This window comes from Lepisma saccharinum, chromosome 3, assembly GCF_977018435.1.
Source record: "Lepisma saccharinum chromosome 3, izLepSacc3.1, whole genome shotgun sequence".
Lineage (NCBI taxonomy): Eukaryota > Metazoa > Arthropoda > Insecta > Zygentoma > Lepismatidae > Lepisma > Lepisma saccharinum.
In genome coordinates this window covers 13,913,880-13,937,539 of record NC_139231.1, presented here as the reverse complement: position 1 = coordinate 13,937,539, position 23,660 = coordinate 13,913,880, and the positions used below count along the sequence as shown (strand labels likewise).

At 36.2% G+C, this 23,660-nt stretch overlaps 2 protein-coding genes across 2 annotated transcripts in view; one reads left to right on the top strand and one right to left on the bottom strand.

Annotated features, from left to right (window-relative positions):
- Positions 1 to 128: 128 nt before the first annotated feature.
- On the bottom strand, positions 129 to 21,538 carry Spase25 (Signal peptidase complex subunit Spase25). Its single transcript, XM_083118318.1, has 5 exons — positions 21,456 to 21,538; positions 10,876 to 10,950; positions 7,541 to 7,674; positions 5,913 to 6,074; positions 129 to 398 (listed from the first exon to the last, which is right to left on the bottom strand). Exons 1-5 carry the CDS (start codon positions 21,483 to 21,485, stop codon positions 212 to 214), a joined length of 588 nt encoding a protein of 195 aa, XP_082974444.1. The 5' UTR covers positions 21,486 to 21,538; the 3' UTR covers positions 129 to 211.
- A 361-nt stretch (positions 21,539 to 21,899) lies between these two features.
- Positions 21,900 to 23,660, top strand: part of LOC145984919 (intraflagellar transport protein 81 homolog) — a 106,603-nt gene continuing 104,842 nt past the window's right edge. Inside the window, exon 1 of the mRNA XM_083118317.1 lies at positions 21,900 to 22,005. The gene's annotated coding sequence lies outside the window, so the exon portion shown is untranslated. The remainder of the gene's footprint in view (positions 22,006 to 23,660) is intronic.

Below are 23,660 nucleotides of genomic sequence, written 5' to 3'. Positions count from 1 at the left end.
CAGAATGAATACCAAATGTATGAGTGCATAATGTGACACATGGACTTCATTCATAACTTTCTCTACAGAACGAATACAGGTGACTCCCAGCAGAATCTATGTGCAAGGTTGTTTTTTTTTTTAAAAAAAAATATATATTTTTAAATGGAATCACTTAGCACAGTGTTTTATTTTAATGCAAATGCTTCGAAATACATTTTCTCTCCACTTTTCACTTTGTCTTCTTTTCAGCCAGTAAGCTGTCATGCAATTTGCTTATTTCTGGCTCCAAGAGATTGAGTAATAAGTTTCCATTCTCGTCAAAGAAATTTGCAACTGATTTTGCCATTGTTGCATCTCTAATTTCACCTGTTTGTTCATCTTTAACATTTAAAATTAAATTATATTTGTCGTCATACCTGTAATTAGATAACAAAATAAACAAATGAGTATCTAGTATAGCATTTCTAAGACAGGGTGGCCACTCTCTAGGACCATGATAAAATTCAAGTGTAATTCCCGGTTTTCAAGATGAACTTTCCAAAAATTCAAGGGTACAAGCAGTTTGTCTTTTTCAACCTTATGAATTACCGCCTTTCACTAAGCAGCCTACCTTGCTCTCCAATTATTGAATTTTTATATATATAATGGATAAAAGCAAGGAGGGCCAAAAGGGCTAAGTAAAAATCAAATAAGGTAAAAGGAAACACTCACCGGACAGTAGGAAAATTCAAAATTTTCGCTAATTTATAGCATCATCGGTGTGAGAAGAAACAGAAGACGGAACCGGAACCGCTCCGGTTCCGTCTTCTGTTTCTTCTCACACCGATGATGCTATAAATTAGCGAAAATTTTGAATTTTCCTACTGTCCGGTGAGTGTTTCCTTTTACCTTATTTGATTTTTACTTAGCCCTTTTGGCCCTCCTTGCTTTTATCCATTATATATATATATATATATAGTTTAAGGTACGGAGTTACATTTGCCAATTTGCATGCTCACGACTCGAAATACGTCTACAAACACAAGTCAGAAATGTTACAGGAAATAACAATCTGAGAAAAATTGTTAAGTGTATAATAATTTCAAATTCAATTTACCTAAACAACTTCAAGACGTCTTGTTTGCAATACTCTTTCATTTGTCAGATAGACTACAAAGAACATTTAAGAATGTAAACGGATTGAGAGAAGTCTGTTTTATTTTCCACAAAGCTTTCATTTCCTTCCTTGATAAAAATAAAAGCGAAACTGTGAAAAATTTGCCTTAGGGCATTTATAAATACTAAGTATAAATTCAATGGGAATTGGATTCATAAAAGTTGCAATTTTTCACATCTACGGAGAGGAATTCACACAGAATTCCCGGAGCAAATAATTCACACAGAAAACCCAGAATTCCTGGTGAGTAGCCACCCTGTAAGACATGACACAACATATAGGAAAAACTTTTGATGCTGATAAACTACCAATCATCAGCTATTCATTGATTTAAAAAAAAAGGATATGATTCAGTCAAAAGAGATAAATTATATAATATATTAGTAGAGTTTGGAATACCTAAGAAGCTTGTTCATATGATAAAAGCATGAACCAGTGAAACAGAAAGTAAAATTCGTTTGGATATTAATATGTCTGACTAACTTACAATTCATGATGGGTTACAACAAGGAGATGCATTATCTTCATCTCTCTTTAATTTTGCCTTAGAATACGCTGTTAGGAAAGTAAAAGAAACTAACGAAGAACTAAAATTAAACTGTGTGACTCAGCTGTTAGCATATGCAGATGATGTAGACTTCGTGGGGGATGATGTAAATACAATTAACAAAAAAAGGTAAAAAAAAGATAAAGTGTTCCCCTGTGCATAGCACCACGCCATGAAGGCGTATAGGGGGTGTGAGGGTAACGCCCCACACTTTCTTGATCCGGTCGTGAATAACAATAATGTTAAAATATTTTTCAAAGCAGCTAAAGAGATAGGTTTGGAAGTTAGCAAAGAGAAAATTAAATATATGCTTACAGGCCGAAATCAAGTGTTAGGTAATAATAATCAAAATCTAATTATTGATAACAACTCATTTGAACCAGTTTCCAAATTCAAGTACTTAGGAGTAATACTAACAAATGAAAATGATATTAAAGAGGAAATAAAAAGCAGGCTTAATTCAGTATAATATCTAAGAAACTAAAAGTTAAAATATACAAAACAGTAATTTTGTCTGTAATATTGTATGGATGTGAAACTTGGTCCCTTACATTGAAAGAGAAACATAAATTGAGTGTGTTTGAAAATAAGATCCTTAGGAAAATATTTGGGCCTAAAAGGGGATGAGGAGACAGCTGAGTGGAGAAGGTTACATAATTTAGGAGTACATAATTTGTATTCATGTCCAGATATTATTCGAATGATTAAATCAAGATGACTTAGATGGGCAGACCATGTGGCATGAATGGGAGAGGAAAGAAGAGTTTACAGGATTCTTGTTGGGAAACCTGATGGTAAGAAACCAGTAGGAAGACCAAGACGAAGATGGAGGGATAACGTTGAGATGGACCTAAAGGAAATTGGTAGGGATGAAAAAGAGTATATTGATCTTGCTCAGGATAGGGACAGATGGAAGGCCTGTGTTGCTGCAACCATAAACCTTTGGATTTAAGAAGGCTAGAGATAGTTAGATAAACTACTAATATGAATTTTATTTTACCAATCCAATAAAATTTTCTAAATGTTCAAATCTTCATTGAAGAACATGAAATGTTCATCAACCTCCTTAATTGATGTCTGCGGCAAGGTCATTGCAACAGATTTGACTTTCAAAATCATAAAATACCTGCATGTTTAGATATTTTACAAACCCAGAGGATACATCAGGGTTAGACAGAACTAAAAATAATTCATGTGCCAGCCCCCCACCTTTTTTCCCCTTCAAATCCAGCATATTCAGTGGAACACAGATTTTACATTTTCCTGCATTATACATCCAATCTTCATTGTCCCAACATAGAAAATGTTATAAAATTTTCCTGCATTTACAATTTCCCTGCATTTAAAGTTTTCCTTTCATCTTGGTACCCTGAAAAATGTAAAATTGAAGTTCCACTATATGGGCTTAGCCATACATGAATCCAACTAAGATAAAGCTACACATTTTCAAGTGTGATCTTAAAACATGTAATTTATTAATTAATACAAGACTGCATTAACAGTAATTTAATTTTGCGCTGAAGTGGGCTTCCTAAAGGGTAACAGCATGAATAACTATCCAATACATTCTAATATATGGCTGACTCCACCATATTGTTGCAGATTTTAAAATTTGGCTAGCAACATGAAAAAAATTATAATGACATGTTTATTATTTTGATTTAATGACACACGTGATACAGAAAAACACACACTGGACTTGTTATGTTTTAAAGAAAGCAAACTCAAAATATTAATCTGGTGCCAGATAAAAATTTTCACGCTCCATGAAAAGAAAGAAAAAGAGAGAGAGAGGAAAACTCCTAATACATGAAATGACAAGGTAGATCCAGAAAGTCGTCCCCATTTGCTAATAAAAAAAAAAAGTTAACAAAATCATCTTACCCTGATGAAAGTACATTGCTTGAGCTATTTTTAAACACAGAAGACAAGTTTTGTCATACACATCTGTTGCCTCCTGCCATTGGCAGAAGGATACAGGCAGCATCGAAGGTCAGCTGGTAAAAGTGTTGTGTACGAGCTTTCATGCAAGTTGCATCAAAAAATACATTTAATGCATGGAAATGAATGTACAGAGTATGCATGATTGAAATGCATTAACTATGGCACTTACATGTCACTTCTTGAAGATGACATTGGAAAGATGTGTTCCATCTTGGCATACATATTCTGATGGTCTGCTGTGGAAACTCTGGAATGCTCGGTGTATCATGTCTCAAGGAATGCCAGTGATTTCTTCTTCAACTTTCTGTTTCAGTTCAGCAATGGTTGCAGGACATGTGCTGAACACTTTGCTTTCGAGATGTCCCCACAGAAAAAAATCGCAAACACTGAGATCAGGGGAATTCTGAGGCCATGGAATATCACTGTCTACGTGAAATGACTCGCCTTGCAAACAATTTGCGAATGGCCTCCATCGACTGCCGGGCAGTATGTGATGCAGCTCCATCCTGCTGAAATCACATGTTTTTGATGTCTAGATGTGTGTTGTGCAACTACGGTGCAAAGAATGTTTCAAGCATAGCAACATACCGAGCCGATTTCACTGTCGCTGCAATGCCCTCCTCACTTTCAAAAAAATAAGGTCAGATGACATGATAGGACACTGCACACCATACTGTAACCTTGGTGCTATGTAATGGATGCTCGTGATGCTGACAAGGATTTTTCTTTGCCCAGTAACGGAAATTCTGCTTGTTAACGTAGCCGCTAAGGTGGAAATGGGCTTTGTCTGACATCCACAAATTGTTAAGGAAAGTGGAACCTAGTTAATCTTAGCCAACACCAGTTCGCAAACACTCTTATGCAACACAGGGTTGTGAGGATGTAATTGCTGCACAATCTGTAACTTATAGGGGTGGAACTGTAATTCATGCATGATTCTTTGTACGCTTCTTCAACTCAACTGTAGCGCTAACATATGTTGTCGAATGGAGCGGCAAGGGCTCCTCCGAATGGTAACTCAAACTGATTCCATATTCTCTGGAGGATGTACTGTTCGAATGCCACCTGGGGGTTTCTTCTTCAAGGATGAACCAGTTTCCCAAAATACCCTTTGCGCTGTGGTCACACTATCACTGTTCTTATAAAACGCTTTCACAGTGAGGGCACGTTCCGTGCCACTCTAATGCACCATCATGCAAAGCCATATCAATGATGTCGCATAGGTCCCGAACAAATGCCGGCGCTACAGTGTTGCCAATCCTAGATTCAAAATTTCCTGTTTCCCTGCGCTGTGGACAGTCAAGATGAATCTTGCCAAGTGTAAAGTGAGAGCTGTCATTCGGTTGTTGCATGCTAGAAAAACTCAACCTTCTGAAATTCATCAACAAATCACGGAGATTTATGGTGATGCAGTGATGGACGAATCAACAGTGAGATGATGGTGTAGGAAGGGGACGAGCCAACATATATTTGGCCGCATGTCACTGCACAAACCCAACAACTGCTTCAGAAGTATTGGTGGAAGATTTGGAAGCACCCAGTCTACAGCCCTGATCTTCTTTTACAAATTTAAAGGAGTTTTGGGGAGGAAAGCACTTTGATGACAGCAAAGAGCTCCAGCTAAGGGTAACTGAATTTCTCACTGGACTGGTGGCAGAAGTGTGATGAGGGTATACAAAAATTTGACTCCTGGTACAGTGGGATTCACTAGTATTGCTTGGCAAATTGTCCATGACTATTTTCATTAATTTTTCTCTTACATCCTGTGTGTTTTTGTGATGGATTTTTATGTATGCTGGTGCAGAAGTTGTCAACAGCTTGTTTTGAGTTTTCTTTTAAATCTTGAAGCTCTTATTGGGTCAAATAAAGTGCACAAACACAGTGATAGACTATTTGCACGGTAATACTCACGGATCCCACTGTATAATAAGTACATATGCAGAAAAACAGCTCAAGCTATGTACTTTCAGAGTAAAAATGTTTTGTTCAACTAACTTCTTTCATTCCTTCTTTTAATTACCATACGAGTTACTACTTTCTGGGTATGCACGTTAAACTGGAATAGGCATTAACCTGTCAAAAGGACATTAATTTATCTGTACAATACAACTTCACCAGAGTAGTCCATACCAGGCAAAGTGAATCAATCTGTTGAAAGCATATGAATTCTCTCCAACAACAAAAACATGCCAATTAACAAAAATCCACTAATAATCATAAATGCTAATTACTAAAATAGGATAACCAATTAGAAAAGTAATTAAAACTAGATCAACAACTCACTTCTTTAAAAATGAACTTGCTTCCCAAGTGTTATCAGCATAATAGCCTGCTGGGTCTCTCTGCACAGCTACAACAAAAATCCCTTTCTCTTTGTACGTTGTATACAGCGTAAGAAGTCCCATCATCACAAAGTATGTTGATACACAACCAATTAAAACAGGCCTGTTAAGAAGAAAAAAAAAGTTTTACCAATCCGACTTCACTTTTAGTGTTTTATGATTGAGGTTTCGTATTGTACCTCAACTTCAACTTCATATGCATTGACATTTCACGAGCATGTACTTACTTTCTTAAGGATTTCTTGTGATTTGTCAATCCATACAGTTTAAATACAAAATACTTTTATAATGTACTATTAAAACACAAACAGAAAACAAAATCTGATCAGTTCGTCGGTGGCCAATAGATGGCGCGGCCATCTTCTTTTGCTGTTTCCAGCACAAATTGGGGGAAGAGCTCTTTCGGTGACAGTCACATGGGTTTCAAACGTCCTTGAAAGCTTGTTGATATTGTGACATTTTATACAGCAACAAGGTTGAGGGAATGCACATTTCAATTTCTGGGAAGCTATGTGGTGAAAACTGGTTAATGGGTGAAGATGACTGGCTCGTAGTGAAGTTCAGTTGATAGACCCTCAATCCCAGATTTCAGTAGTCCTCTTGTACAATCAATAGAGCTGTTGAGTAACGCATGCGCAGAAACACCATTAGACTTTTTTGAATTGGGCTTCGTTAAAGATGTTGTATACAAGAGAATAGTTCATGATTTGGGTGATTTGAAACAGCATATCATTGCACTAATAATGCCTCAAATGCTGGTCAACACTTGGCATGAGCTTGAGTATCATTTGGATATTTGTCGAGCCACAAATGGTCCCCACCAGAGTACATAAAATTTTTGCAAGTTACTTTCTACAAAACCTGGACAATAAAGTTAATAACCTTTAAAATGCTTAAATATATGTGTGTATTTTCATCTACCTCTAGCCTGGATACCCTCTATTTATTATCTAGCATATAATAATCATGACATTTATTTTTATTGAAAAAAATATCTTTCATTTCATACTAAAAAAAACAAAATAATGCATTGCAAACAAAGTTAACACAGTGAACAGCGTAACAGATAGCAGAGATGAAAACGTGGCACGAAAGTGTAATGCAATTTAATATTTTTAGTATTTATGAAAAGCCATTGCTCATAACTCAACTTCTATGTCAGTACATAGTACTATTTTTGGAAAATGATAAAAATAACATCTACATGTACCTGAATTGAAAAATTTTACATCCCACTGGAAAGTCATAATGTATCTCCCCAAATACAATAACTAAAAAAAAATCATAAATTACCATCATAAACACAAAAAAATACTGACCAATACCTCCAGACCAATTTCTTAAAAAACTGACTTTTATTGACTGACCATTTTCCACCGTATGTGATCCACTGCTGCATGCTGCATGAATTTCCCAAGGTTTGAGGAAAGTTGAGGAAAATATTTCAGTTTGTGGTTAGTGCAAATCAATGTCTGAAGTTCCAGGAAGTAGTAATTGTGCAGAAATTTCATTCATCTCATCACACTTTATCAATTAGCTACTATGTATATATTACAACATCTTACTCACCTGGAATTGGGAAATGGGTAAAGATAGTCCCACAACAAAGCAAACATGGCTACCCCAACAGCTATGCCACACATAATTAATCTCCCATCCATCAGGGCAAAATTTTCTGCATAGTTGAATTTCTTTGTTAATACCTGAAAAAAAAATCAATATGAAATACATAAATTTCATTTAAAATAATGAACAGACATCTCTCAACTAATTACACAATGAAACTACAACATGGAAAGCACCAATAACAAAATTAAAGTGTGTCTGACCTTCTTTGTCAGTTTCAAACTGACTGATGGAAAACACTAAAGAGGCTAAAATAATAATCATAATAATAATAATGCAGGAATTAAGTGTTTGAATGCATTTCCTGAACAATTCTAATGTAATGCTTTATTTTCTAAATATATGTGAAAAATTTCATAAAAAAGACACGGCTTCACTCACCCCAGTAGCAGTAAATAAAAAATTGGCACAACTACTGTCAGTATGTGACAAGACAAGCAGATAACTAATTTTCATTCACAGCAACATTAAAGCATAACATGGCAAAATTAAAAAATGAGTATCATTATTATAACAGAGAACAGTTAATCAACCTACCTCACCATGTTAATTTCTAGCAGATAACTTTTTAGACACACATGGAACTTAACTAACTTATCAAGCAGCACTAAACAACAAACAAAACAAATAAGAAAAAATGTCTGTTTTACACAATAAATTCCCACATAATGACAAATCATGACACAATATTCAATCTTTGCACTGATAAACTCCAGCTAAGCTGAGCTAGCTCTTCCCACTTCCGGCTCTGATGTATCCAGCTTATTTGACTTGTACGATTTGAAAGTCATTCTCAATGCGGCTGAGTTGGCTGACTGCATATGAAAACTGGCAGAAAACGTGATGCAACAACTTTCTTTCAATGAGCAGGCCAACAATAATTTATTTTATGCTTTCGTAAGGCAGGAGACAACTGAAGGAAAAGATGCAGCTAATATTTTTTTTTATAATTCTTTCATGGATGTATGTATGGAAAAGAATATGTAAAATATGAAAAAAAAGTATAAAACAATAAAAAGAAAAGAAGTTTTGATCTCAACTGCAATAGTGGTGTCACTGAATTATTTTTTAGGCTACTTCATTTACCTTAATTCAACGTTATTATTTGGTGTTAATACATAGTACTAAACTAAATTCACCATACAATAAAAGAACACAAAAATAATTAAAGTAAGACTTGAACCTTTCCTGGCGACGAATCCCCTGAATGATGAAAAGATGCTCTCAGGCTATCAACCAGGGATCTGTGGAAAAGATTCCAAGCTTTCAAGAGCTAACATCACTCTCAACTTCTACCCTGAAGATGAGAGTGACGTTAGCTCTCGAAAGTTTGGAATCCTTTCCACAACTTACCTGGTCGATAGCCCGAGAGAATCTATTCCAAGAAAAATAATTATTTTCGATATGTATTACGGATGGCATAAAGTTATTTGTTGATTGTTTCGGTTACTTTCTGCAGCAATTTCTAAAACTCATCAAAATTTTAATTTTCTATTAATTTCTATTAATGTAAGCCCTGCGACAAGCAACTTTTCACATATACAGACTGATACGTCACATATAACTCGAACCTTCCTGAAAGTAATTAGCACTGTTTGCATTTCTGGAAACAGGTATTTATTGTTGAAAAAGAAACTTTAAAATTACTTTACGCAAGCATACACGCTTCCCATGGACAAGGCATTCTACATTCATAGAAGAAAAAGTATTGTAGACTAGTAGGAATGTTTGTGGAAGTAAATTGGAAGCTTCCTGACAGTAATTGGAAGAGTTTGCTGTTCGAAAAAGTCAAATTTATAGGTGAAACGAAGATGTAAGAGGTACCTTGCGCAAATATCTCCATTTAGCACCAATGAGGCATTCCACAGACTACTACCCTTATTCACTTGTTCCTGGGGGAGGGGGTTTCTCACTTTATCACATGTAAGACAAACACCTTCTTAGTCAAGTGCCATATTTAGTCTTCTGACGTCAGGTTAAATGCTTTTGTTGTTAGGCTAGCTATAGTGTACATATGATAAGAGATTTAAACCTAACAAGCCTAACCTAAGCACAAAAGCATTTCGTCAAAAAATGAAATTGGAATTTGACCGAGAAGGTGTTTGACTTACGTGCGATGAATCATACCCATAAGTAAGACAACAGTAAACGAATAGCTGGTGGTAAGTAAAGAATTATATAGGAGTATATGGAAGTGAAAAACCATTCTCAAGGAAATACGCAGTAAGTAATCGCCAAAACTCTGCAGCAAGTGTTAACAGACAAATCAAAATCAAACCACGTAAAAAAGGCATGCATAGCATATTGGAATTAAACAAAAAAAACTTGGGCCAGATTTAGTGCCATTTACACCTAATACTATTTCCAAAAGCAGGTACACTGCTGTTTAACATGCATCAGCTCAGGAGTGAAGCAAACGCACAAACAACCATGCTGTTTGCAAACTACAGCTTGGAACAGCTTAGATAGTGCCGTCAACATGAAGTTTCTTGTAATGTATGCCTAAGTCACTTGGCTGAAGTTTGAGAACACACCAAATGCAACTACTTTTGCTCCAGATCCTTACCATACTGCTCCTGACAATATATGTATATCAAGGATGTATTTATGGTGGGGGGGCTCCAGGGGGTTCAGACCCCCTCCCCCCCAAAGACTTAGCAAGTACTAAAATTATGTAATCAAAATATACTTGTTTATCATTTGTTATATAATCGATGGCTATTTATCTCTGCCGAACGTATTGCAAGGCAAGGAATTGGGATCATAGGTTTTGAGGGACAGTTCCAAAGATTTATGCACATTTCTACTTAACTTATGATAATGTGCAAAAATATATTAATCACAAACTTTACTTTTCATCAATTGGATCCAACTCCTTTTGTTGTTATTCAATTAATATACAATTCTTAATCTATTTGACATTAATTTCCTAGCCAGGGCAGTTGTTTTTACACAAATTTTGGCAATCTTACCTACATGTAAGATAAACAATGAATATATGATGTTATATCTCTATTATTTTACCATCTTTTAACCTATTAATGTAATAATAACAATACAATATTAATTAATTTACATATTCAATTAATAATTTAATTATAATTATTCTAATTATAGTATTATTATTATTGAGACATTTGGTCCAACCTCCAAAATGTATTTCTAGATATGTGCCTGATGTACATGTATGATAAATTCATGGAGAACCAAAAAGTAGTATCCATGTATTAGAAATAAAACATACTATGTACATAAGTGTATTATAAAATATCACAAACCTCCTTTACTGCATCATCCAAAGCATTTTTTACAGCTGATCCATCCCATTTATTGATCTTGACAGGTTTTTCTGGCTGCAAGAAGAAAAAAAAATGGTATTAAATATACATTTGCTGCTAGAATAATTCAAAGCAAGGGCAGTGCCTGAAGTGGAAAATGTTAGTTGGATGAACCTTGCGGTTAGCTGGGGGAATGCCATCCCTCTTTACTTTGAGCACTGAGTAATGGAACATTCAATAAGGTTTTCAAATTAGATGTAAGGTAGACAATGAATATGTGCTGTCCAGTCCAGTAATGTTGATACAATTTCCCTTTTCTTATTATAATACATTTTAAATATGGGTATCAGTTAAATGCCATGTTTTCACTTTACGTGTGCTACAGATGGCATGCATGTAAAAAAAACAACACACATATTTATATTAGGGTGACCATGAAGGCATGTCCTGGCGATATTCTAAAAAAATACTATATGTCCCATTTTAGGAGTTAGTTTGAAAACCAAATATAAATTTAAGAGACATTTCACGCTAAAAAAAAATTTTTGCAATTTTTTAATGGTACCACTTTACTGTAGGGGTGACACCTATAAATAATTTATTTCACACTTTTTTACATTGCTAACGTACTATTCTGCATTGCGGAACATTTCTTTAGGTGAAATAATGAATTTCTAACGAAAATAATGTCTTATTTCTTACATTTAAGAGTACTTACTGTTACTCATTATTTCGATTCTGTAACAGACATTATGGTGATAGCATACTGGTTCATCGTGCGTTGTGAGAGTGCTTTGTCAATTTATGCAGTGTTGCAACCTTGTTCACCGGAAAATATCTACTCTCGTGCCTTGATTTGAAATCATGCTAATAACTCGCAAACCATTGATGTTAGCCCCACAAACCATTTTCCGTAAGGTTAGGTTAGGCAACGATTGTTAAAAAAAAAATTTAAAAAAATTAAAAATACTCGACACGTCATGTTATAGTGAAAACACTGAAAGTTTGAAATATTGACTACGGGGTTTACGTCAACTACCACACAGAACATTGTGCTCTCTTGCAGAAAGCAAATGGCGGCAGCAGAAACAGCGTGTCGGACAGAGATTTTCGCAGAAAACAACATGCATTCCCATTAAAATGGATCAAAACTACATTTACGAACTTCCACAACGCTACAGAAAATGATTTCCGTAAGTACTTTCTCCTGTAAAAAGTAAGAAATCAGTCACCCCTATATGAAAGTGTTACCGAAAAAAATAAGCATGGCTAAAAAATGTACTTGTAGATTCAATACGGACCTGCAACAAGAATTTAAATTCCTGCATCTTGACACAAACTCAAAAGACAAATCTCACGTTGTGTGTCAGTTTTTGAAGAATAAAATTGTTCTGAAGAAGGTTCGTTCTTGTTCTCATAAATACTTCTGGCACTCTTCAACTTCAGCGTAGGTCTAACATCTATGTAAGTCATATCTAGATTATAATTGACCTTTTTACATATTTCATTTATTGTTTATGATATATTACTTATGTGATCCATATTTTCGGTACTAATCTGATATTCCCCGGACAGATTTTTACAGAAGAAACTACTTATGGTAATAAGTTCCTGTAGCATTGTCTAACATCTGGAAGGTTTTTTTTTGTGTGATGTGGGAATGTTTCATAGCGGAAATTCATGTTCTTTGTTGAAAATCAATTCTCTGTTGAAAATCAATTCTCCGACAGATATCATCATGCGTCGTGATTGAGTTTTGTTCATGTTCATTGGGTATTCAGTGTTTTGAACTGTCTGTGTTTGCAATGAAAGTTAGAAACATGACGTGTCACGGTGAAATTCGTACCGGGTGTGGAAGATCCAGTGGATTTCTTTAATTTAATTGAACACGGGATCGTGAAGGAAAGGAATGTTGAAAATGTGGCAGTCAATGTAATCTACTCGTTAGAAGGAACGGGGTGTGGGTATATACCTAATATGATGTGTCGTGGATGCATGGTGAAATTCAGGTAAGTTTTCTGTATCCTGGAAACGGATTTCTTCAAATTTAAAAGTTTGGGGCTCATTTGGGGGCAGGTGACTCCAGCCAATTTCTAACATGCCTTTAACAGGGACTCTATAGAAAAAGCCGTGTACCCGGAGCGAAGGAGGAGCCGCAGTAGGGGGCGGCAGGTCAATTACCCCAGGGGCGGAGCCCAGAATATATGCACTCAAAAATTTCAAACAACAATAATTGGCATGAGTTTACAATACCGGACCACCCTCAAATTTCTATAAAATTTCGCCTACTTACTAATTTCGGTGTCCTGATGACATATCTGTAGTTCATATTTGGTGGTCACTTGTTAAAACTGTACATTTACGTGTAGAACTTGTAAAATAACCTTGCGATTTACCACGGTGATTGTGCATACACAGCAATTCGGAATCATCTTTCTTTCGCAATTCGGAACCATCTTTCTTTCGCAATTCGTTAATGGTCTTCCTTTAAGCACAACAATCTTGCTGACGTCAGACGAGGAATGCCTACGAGGTTAGGTTAGGTTCCATTAGCATAAATACAAAGAAAAATTTATATTTTAGCTAAGAGAACTAAGGTAAACGTCCCTAAGTTCGACAGGTTAAGGAAAATTTTTACAGTTAATTGCTTGTAGTGGCTTTCGTATTTCATAAATGCGAGTAATTTTTTTTTTGTCTGAAAGTTTAAAGATTCTACTTTAACCAAAAGTATTTTGCATTCCAACAGTTATGTTACATAATTATTAAAAAATCAAAAAGTGAATCCTACAATATGTCCCTAAGTTCGACACCCTGTCCTTAATGCTTAAAGATGCTATTAAAAGGCTAAAGAATAACAAAGCACCTGGCATTGATTTAATACCAGCTGAGTTAATTAAATATGGTGGAAATTCATTAATTTGCCAAATTCATAAATTAATTTGTTTAATATGGAATAAAGAAGAAATCCCTCAACAGTGGAAAGAATCCATAATTTTTCCTGTGTTTAAAAAAGGTGATAAAATGAACTGCAATAATTACCGTGGAATTTCTCTACTCTCAACAACATATAAAATATTATCTAACATTCTTTTAACAAGACTAACACCATATGCTAATGAAATTATAGGTGATTATCAATGTGGATTTAAACGCAACAGATCAACTACAGATCAAATTTTTCACATCAGACAGACACTTGAAAAAAAGTGGGAATATAATCAAAATGTCCATCAGCTATTCATTGATTTCAAAAAAGCATATGATTCGGTCAAAAGAGATAAATTATATAATATATTAGTAGAGTTTGGAATACCTAAGAAGCTTGTTAGTATGATAAAAATATGCACCAGTGAAACAGAAAGTAAAATTCGTGTGGGTATTAATATGTCTGACAAATTTACAATTCATGATGGGTTAAAACAAGGAGATGCATTATCTCCATTGCTCTTTAATTTTGCCTTAGAATATGCTGTTAGGAAGGTAAACGAAACTAAAGAAGGACTAAAATTAAATGGTGTGACTCAGTTGTTAGCATATGCAGATGATGTAGACTTACTGGGGGATGATGTGAATACAATTAAGAATAATGCTAAAATATTTTTCAAAACTGCTAAAGAGATAGGTTTGGAAGTTAACAAAGAGAAAACTAAATATATGCTTACAGGCCGAAACCAAGTGTTAGGTAATAATCAAAATCTAATTATTGATAACAACTCGTTTGAAACAGTTTCCAAATTCAAATACTTAGGAGTAATATTAACAAATGAAAATTATATTAAAGAGGAAATAAAAAGTAGGCTTAATTCAGGAAATGCATGTTACTTCTCTCTTCATAAACTTTTGTCTTCTCGTTTAATATCTAAGAATCTAAAAGTTAAAATATACAAAACCGTAATTTTGCCTGTAGTATTATATGGGTGCGAAACTTGGTCCCTTACATTGAAAGAGGAACATAAATTGAGAGTATTTGAAAATAGGATCCTTAGGAAAATATTTGGACCTAAAAGGGATGAGGAGACAGGAGAGTGGAGAAGGTTACATAATTTAGAACTACATAATTTGTATTCATGTCCAGACATTATTAGAATAATTAAATCAAGAAGACTTAGGTGGGCAGGCCATGTGGCACGAATGGGAGAGGAAAGAGGAGTTTTCAGGATTCTTGTTGGGAAACCTGATGGTAAGAGACCAGTAGGAAGGCCAAGACGAAGATGGAGGGACAACGTCGAGATGGACCTAAGGGAAATCGGTAGGGATGGAAAAGAGTATATAGATCTTGCTCAAGATAGGGACAGATGGAAGGCCTGTGTTGCTGCAGCCATGAACCTTCGGGTTTAAGAAGGCTAGAGAGTTAGTTAGTTAGTTAGTCCTTAATTTCGACAGTTTGTGTACCGAAATTCGACACCCCCTTATATCTCAACATCAGACACTAAATATGCAGATGTTAATAATACCAATAACTGCACATGTCCTCCTATTGGCATTTCATTATATTCAACTAAATTTACAGATTTATCAGGGCATGAACTGAACAAAAAAAGATTTGTTGTTAACCCCCCTCTTTTATGCTCAACAAAATTTAAAATATTAACATGAATTACTTACCATGCCAAAGGCTAGGTAGGCTACATCAAAGCAAATAAAACACTGAAAATGTTGATTGTGTTTATATTACAACTTTGAAACATAGTTTTACAGGGTGATTCCCAATGGTGTATCAAAATCAAGGAAAAAATTTTGAGGACTAACTATAACATTTACTTAGCCAAGCCTAGATGCTAAGGAACAATTGCTGTTGGTATCTGTGATATTGATAACATTATACCTAGTCTTACCATAAATACTGTCCCAACGTTTGAGGGTGGCTGTACTTCCACCCGTACAAGCGAGAGACGGCAAGAGCGGCTGCGTGAAGCGTGAGTCATTGCTTGTTGAGATGGTCAAGTGGAAAGGTGTCTGTTGTAAGTGTTGAAGATGGAATGGGGTGAGTACAAAAATCGTGTGACCGTGGTAGCGTTGCACAAGGTAGGCAAATTACCAGGGGAGATTTTCAAAACCCTCCAGAAGCTGAAAATCTCCAAGAAATTTGTGTACTGCACTATCCAGCGCTTTGTTGAGACTGTTACAGATCGCCCACGGCAAGGAAGACCACGCACAGTACGAACACCAGAACTTGTGATAGCAGTGGCAGCATGAGTGCGACAAAATCCTGTACGGAAACAGTCAGTGATGGCTCGTGAGCTAAAGATTTCAAGAATGTCGATGTCTCGTACGTTATGCAGTGACCTGGGACTCCATGCTTACAAACGACGCAAAGGACATCTCTTGACAAGTGAAGTCAAGCTCCAGAGGCTCCGGAAATCAAAGCGGTTACTTCAGCGTTACGCGGCAAATGGGCACCGTCAAACCCTTTTCACTGATGAAAAAATGTTCAGTGTTGAGGAGACTTTCAATGCCCAAAATGGCAGGGTGTATGCCACATACTCTCGGGAAGCTGCTGACAAGGACCCCAGGATCCAGAGGGGTCACCATCTTGCATCAGTCATGGTGTGGTGGAGTGTGAGCTACGTGGGCACAACGGATCTCCATTTTTGTGAAAAGGGGGGTCAAAACTTCAGCCAAAGTGTACCAGCAGACAGTGCTTGAGAAACTATGCAAGAGTCTTACCGACATCATCTTCCATGGAGAGAACTGGAGCTTCCAGCAGGACTCAGCCCCAGCACACAAAGCACGCACCACCCAGCAGTGGTTGGAGGCAAATGTTCCTAACTTCATTTTCACGTCAGATTGGCCCTCTGCCAGTCCAGACTTAAACCCTTTGGACTACAAATTGTGGCCCAAGCTTCAGGAGATGGCTTGCAAGAAGAGACATCCCAATATTGACAGTTTAAAGTGGTCTCTTTAGAAGGCAGCTGCGGAGTTTCCACTTGATGTGTTGCGTAATTCCATTGATGAGTGGCCACGAAGATTTCAGAAGTGTGTCAGTGCTAAAGGTGGCCATTTCGAATAATTATTTGTGATTTTGGTTCATAATGCATCCATGCACCTCATGTTATTCTGATATTAAAATATCTCTCACCATTTTGTGTCTATTTACTTACAACTTTGGGACAGTATTTATGGTAAGACTAGGTATATAACACTAATAAGTAATTAACATAAATTTTAAACAAATGCAAAACAACTTTCTGTCTGAAGTTAGGTGTGAGTCCTCAAAATCAAAGACCTAAATCTTAGACATTTACTTTTTTTCTTGAAAACATATCTGACCCTTTCCCCCCTTCATTACCAAATCTGGCAACTCAACAGGACCAATAATTTGAGGGTCTGATATGAATGAAACATTACTTTCATTGGTGACAAATTCCTTCTTGGTCACATCAACACTCTTAAGTCCAATCACTTTTATTACATCTTCCAGGATCTCCTGAACAACACAGAGGTAAGTAAATTTTGATGCATTTCTTTTCCCCCCTAAAAAATCCACAAAAATGAAATCACCTTTTACATCACTTTCATTGACAATCTCTAATGTCATTTCATCTGACTCCTCCTCTTGCCAGTGAGTATCACTTTTTTTCCAATGACAGTGCACTTTCATCTGAAGATTCTGAGTCACTCACATCAAGCCATTTCTCTCTCTTTTTGCCTAAACTCTTTGTCTTCTAGTTCTGTGCAGCAAGTTTTTTCAGCTCTCTAGTTCTTTTGTCTCATCTGCTTGATGCTCTTTCTCCTCCTTTGTTAGCAGTGGTAGCGTCATCGGCTTGTAATCAAAGGGTCCCGGGTTCGATCCCCGATGCAGGCACATAGTGGTTTGGATCCCACTTTAAGCTGTAGATCCAGTCCCGATTAGCCTTACTGTGCATAAAGTGGACTTAAAACACAAAATCAATCCTCCTCCTTTGTATAGTATTTGATCATTTAAGGAGATGTAATCACAGCAGGCAGTCTTTTTCTCTTTGCTTTCTTGGAAATTTTTTGGACTTGGCCAAATGAAGCTAAAGTAAGGAACAAATTAGGCTGAGTTTAATGTAAATTAATTATCAAGCGGCTCCGGTGTACATCCTTTGTTCCTCAATGTTTCTGCATTGTAAATGGCTAGAACTTATCGAAAATTGTTCATTTTTGTACCAGAAATGCAAAAACAATCACGTAAAGTGAAAATGACGTGTAGAATTTGAGATTTCCAGAACTTTGGGAAATTTTGAACGTTTCCCACCCCGACTCAAAAAATTCTGTCCCACACACTCCTACATTTTTCACAAAATCGTAGAACAAGGAAAATCGTGTACTGTAAGAGGCCAAATTTAAGTTCTGTGTAATATTTATCATTAATCAGGCAAATTTTGCAACATTTTCACAGAATTATTAAGAACATTAAAAAATCGTACACAAGACAAAATTTTCATCATTCGGCTATTTAATTTGCATGGAGTTTTAGTTCAGTTTATCACATTAAGCCAATATAAACACTTAATTATAACGTGACATTTTTTGGTATTATTATTGCAATTTTGTATAGTTCAGGTCCCTAACATTAAGTGACGCAGGAAGAACGAGTGATTTCATGGAAATAGCAATGACACAAGAGAGAAAAAGTGTGCAAAAAGCCCAGAAATGACGTTTCAGGGAATGTCCCAAAATTCGACATGCACGGCACCAAACTTCGACACCCCCCTGTCGGATTAATGTTGCAATTGCCGTAGGGCAATGAAACTGGTATTTTCATGAATGGTAAACAACATGCCTTTCAATGCACATCAAAACCCAACATTGTGTATTTTCGAATAAATTTCGACACTTGTCGAAATTTGGTGCACCATCCATTTTTGTGCTCATATGTTCGACACCCCCTTATTTTGTTACATGAACAACCTTTGTCTGCCACAACAGATTAGGAAGCTCAGAAAACAGCTCTAAAACAATAATAAAGTATTGAAATTTGTTTTGAAACAACACAAAACTGGTAAAAACCTTACGTAGAAAATTTACCTTCTTATGAAATCCACTAAAAATCAGTCGATTTTTCGCAGTTAGCAAATAGTGCCGTCATAATTTCTCCCGCGCTGCTGCTATGTCTCATCTGGTGCAACTGCCCTTTTCACGACTTGGGGTAAACCTGTACACTGTCGCATGATACATGCACGATTTTCTGCATTGCATAGTTTTCTTATCTTTTACGATTTTTCAAATACCCTGTCGAATTTAGGCACATTGTCGAAATTAGGGACATTTACCTTATACCTTGTCTTGCCTGTTGTTTTCTTCATGTTGGGAAAATGGCATCTTCTTTGGAGCTATTGTTCTTATGGTAGGGTTACGTTATGTTAAGAAAACATAGTTTATTTAGTTTTTTTCTCGATTTCCATACTTGACCGCCAATTATTACATGCAGATTCGTGATTAGGAGTTCACAATTAGTGAGTAGGTGAAATTTCATAGAAGTTGGAGAGTGGTCCAGTATTGTAAACTCGTTCCAAATAATTTTTTAGTTTAAATCTCGCACCGATTCCTGGATGGATAGTCCCAAAAACCATTCCCGGATAGCACGAAACATTACAATTTCTTCGTAAAAGAATGCGAAAAAGTTAAAACAAAAAAAATTAGACCTTGGGTTTCGAAGGTTGAAACACTGCATAACAAATGAAAATCGACAAAACACAAGCACGATGCGCGATTATGTAGGAAGGTGTACACACCATATTGTGTCTCAGGCAAGCGAGGAGACTACGAGAAAGAAGTACTCATAATGTGAAAAATTGCAATTACTTTGATAAAAAAAAACGTGAATACGCCTTAAAGAATGCTCCGCGAAGCAGATAGGTAAGTACAAATGTCAAAAATTGGCAAATAGTAGATTTTTACCATATTTCATTATTAATAATATTAGCCTTATAACAATGATTGGAGCAAATTGACAATATAGATAAAGTCTTCAATTTTGTTAATTTTCGGTATACTAACTAATTTTGGCCTCCTAATCACGAATCAGTTGTAAAAAAACAGGGGTCACATCTGGTCACCCTAATTTATGTGTGTGTGTGGGTGTATGTAAGTCTGAAAAAAGGAAAACGTTAGCCGAATTTGTTCAACATGGTTGTTAGGAGAATGTTTTTCCTGATATACAAAGGCTGATCAGTACAGGATCTACAGTTTGTAGTGCAATTCGATCGAACACGTCCTATCTGGGATTGAGCCGGAGACCATTCATAACAAGAACCACACTGATAAAATTTTGCGCTTGCTTTACCATGTTCTATAAAATAGGGGCATAGACCATAAGACTACGAGGAAGGGTGATAGAAATTTGCAAAATATATAATAATGTGGAAAATACGAAAATAAGGGAATTAGAGACGTTTGGTGGTTACTGAAATTTTAATGATATGGATAACAACATAGGCCTAAAAATAAACTTCAGTCTGCTGACGTCAGAACACAAGGTAGCAAGAGTGTTGTGCAATAAGTGATTGAAATAAAACAAAGCAACTGAAACCATTGGCACGTGGATAGGTTAGTAGGGCCACGCAAAGGTTTCAATAGTGAAAAAGATAGCCCCACGAACCATTGGCGCTAGCCCCACGAACCATTGGCGCGTGGATAGGTTAGTAGGGCCACGCAAAGGTTTCAATAGTTAAAAATTGGTTTCAAAAAAAATATTCGTAGCCCCACACACCATTCTCGGATAGCCCCACGAACCATTGGCGCTAGCCCCACGAGCGATTCACGGATAGCCCCACGAACCATTCATAAATAGCCCCACAAACCATTCACGGATAGCCCCACGAACCATTCATGGATAGCCCCACGAACCATTCACGGATAGCCCCATGAACCATTCCCAGATAGCCCCACGAACCATTCACGGATAGCCCCACGAACCATTCACGGATAGCCCCACGAACCATACATAAATAGCCCACGAACCATTCATAAATAGCCTTAGAGATACTGGGCGAAAGGGGGGGGTTATCACCCCCATCAACCTCACATTGAGCACGCCACTGATCCTGTGCACGTCATGTTGTCGCAAGTTCGTAATCAGAAATGATGAACAGTAACTCACATTTATTTACGTTCTAGAACTGTTACACAGTTACAAAACCGCGCATTTGGAAACACTGACCGGTTGTTACGTCATGAAACGCTCGCAAATATTTGGTTCACGTAGTAGACGGACATCAAGGGAACAGCTTTCATGCATCGGAACGACATTAATGTCGAAAATTACATGATTTATCGGCAAAAAAATTTCAACGAGTTGAAAGCAAACTTCCAAGACCTTCCTAAAGTATAAATAAACCCATTTCGGTAAGTACTTTCTCCTGTAAAATTGAAGAAATACGTTTTGGGGATACGAAAATTTTACCAAATATATTTTAAAAAAGTAATCACTTTACCATATTTATCAGAGATGACAGATGTAGAAAAAAAGTTGAAAAAAGTTCATCTACTGTACACGAATTCAGATAACTATTAATTCTTACTAATGCGTTTTAAGGTTTACTGCAATATATAACGTAATTTAGAAAGCAATATATTCCTACCAAGACCTTTTCTTTCAAAAATATTGTCATTACCTGAGCATTCTTTGCACTCTTTGACGCCATCGTTACACAGAGACAGATTGTCTACAACCAACATGCAACTACGTGGACAAATGATATCAACGGGGGTATCCCTTATTGCCCAACACTTCGGCTACCTTTTGTTCTGACGTCAAGCGAGAAATGTCTACGAGGTTAGGTTAGGTCTGTTACGTTAGGTTCCATTAGCATAAATACAATGAAAAATTACTATTTAGGCTAATAGAACTAAACCTAGCTAGCCTAACCTGACAACGTAGGCATCTAGCCTAAAATTAAAAAGCTAATTCCGTGACGTCAGAACACAAGGTTGCTCAAGTTTTGTACAATAAGTGAGACACTATAACGGAATGGAAAGAGAGAGTGAGAAACCCAGGTTGAACCGAAGTTACTTGATATTACTCTTAGTGATTAAGGAAACGCATCCTTTTGGCGTCTGCTGTTCTGTCTGTTTACATTCTTCTTTTCAATATTGCCGGAGAGTAGATATGTGTGAGATTTTCAAAAAATAGGATATTAATGCGACACATATTGATGCCATTTGGTAAATACAGGAGTCGAATGACAGGATAATTACAAATAACAATAATTCGTCCAATTAAATGTAGAAGAAGTGTTTTTTTCACTCATTTAACATGAGTAGTAGTTGTATGAAACGAACCATTTTTCTTCTATTATTATATTTTATTAGGCAATGCAACTTAAGGAGTACTTATTTGTGCTGTAATATTATATTCGTATTGTTATAAACCTATATTCAAAGTGCACAACTTAGAGATAGTTTTACACACACACGTATGTATGTATATGCAATAACGAGAAGACACTGTCGCCAGTGCTTTATTATTCCAGTTGATTACTGTGTCATAGAATTACTAGTTTTGCTATAGGCGGTGAAGTGTAGAAATTTTTCATTAGAAAAATAATTGGTAAAAATTTACTATCCTTCGGAAACCTCTAATTTTTTCGTTTCATCAATTTTTGACATTCGAACTTACGTATCTGCTTCGCGGAACATTCCTGAAGGTGTATCAACGTTGTTTTGATGAAATTTGAACTATGTTTCCTAACCTAACAGAACTAACCTAACCATGCGCCAATGGTTCGCAATTATTTCCAATTTCTAGATCCTGATACTAACATGACACCAAATTTTAACTATGTTTCCTAACCTAACAGAACTAACCTATCCACGCGCCAATGGTTCGTGGGGCTAGCTATTCTCCGTCGGAGAATTAATTTTCAAGAAACAACATGAATTTCAGCTATGAAACATTGCCACATCACACAAAACACTTTCCCGATGTTCGACAATGCTACAGGAACTTATTACGGTAAGTAGTTTCTTCTGTAAAAATAAATAAATGTGTCCGAAGGATAGTAAACTAGTACCATAGTAACAAATCAGACTGTATATTATATATAAATGTCGATAGTAGTTTCACATAGCTATAATATTCTTTCTTCATTTTACAGTAATTTATCCCGAATATACGCTATTCATATTGGAAATGAAATATTCAACATGCTAATCTTACGTAAGGTTGTTATAAGTGGTGCTGCTAATATATCACGTGACATAATTATGGAGAGGTATTCTGCTTCTTATTGCTTTCGTTGTTAGGTTAGGCAGGTTTAGGACTATTAGCAGTCAAAGTTCATTTTGTTTTATTGCGATTTCATCATGCTATAAAAGCAATTGGTACTTGTCTAGTAAAGCCCGAACGGTACTACTTTACTATACCGGAGACACCTATCAATGATTTATTTCAAAATTTTTTACATTGCTAATATACTATTCTGCATTGCGGAACATTTCTTTAGGTGAAATAATGGATTTCTAACGAAAATAATGTCTATTTCTTACATACAATATCCCCACGAACCATCACGGGGACGAGGTATGCCTACTAGGTTAGGTTCCATTAGCACTCCTTTCGTTCAATTTAGCATATACGGACAACATCGGAATTACAAATTCCATGGCATCTTCACACCCGGCAACAATTTCACGACGCATCCTCGACACGTCATCTTGTAGCAGCAGCAATAGCGCGTATTGTGCTCTCGTGCAGAAAGCAAATGGCGACAGCAGCAATAGCGCGTCAGAAATAGATTTTCGTAGAAAACCACGTGCATTCGCATTAAAATGGATCAAAACTACATTCCCGAACATCAACAACGCTACAGAAAATGATT

What these genes read in the sequence shown, in the direction of transcription:
- Spase25 (XM_083118318.1), bottom strand. Translation starts at nt 21,485, where the DNA reads ATGGCGTCAAAGAGTGCAAAGAATGCTCAG. An exon ending in TACCCATTTCCCAATTCCAG is followed by an intron (nt 6,075 to 7,540) that starts GTGAGTAAGATG and finishes TCTTCTTAACAG; the next exon opens with GCCTGTTTTAATTGGTTGTG. An exon ending in GCAAGTTCATTTTTAAAGAA is followed by an intron (nt 399 to 5,912) that starts GTGAGTTGTTGA and finishes ATCTAATTACAG; the next exon opens with GTATGACGACAAATATAATT.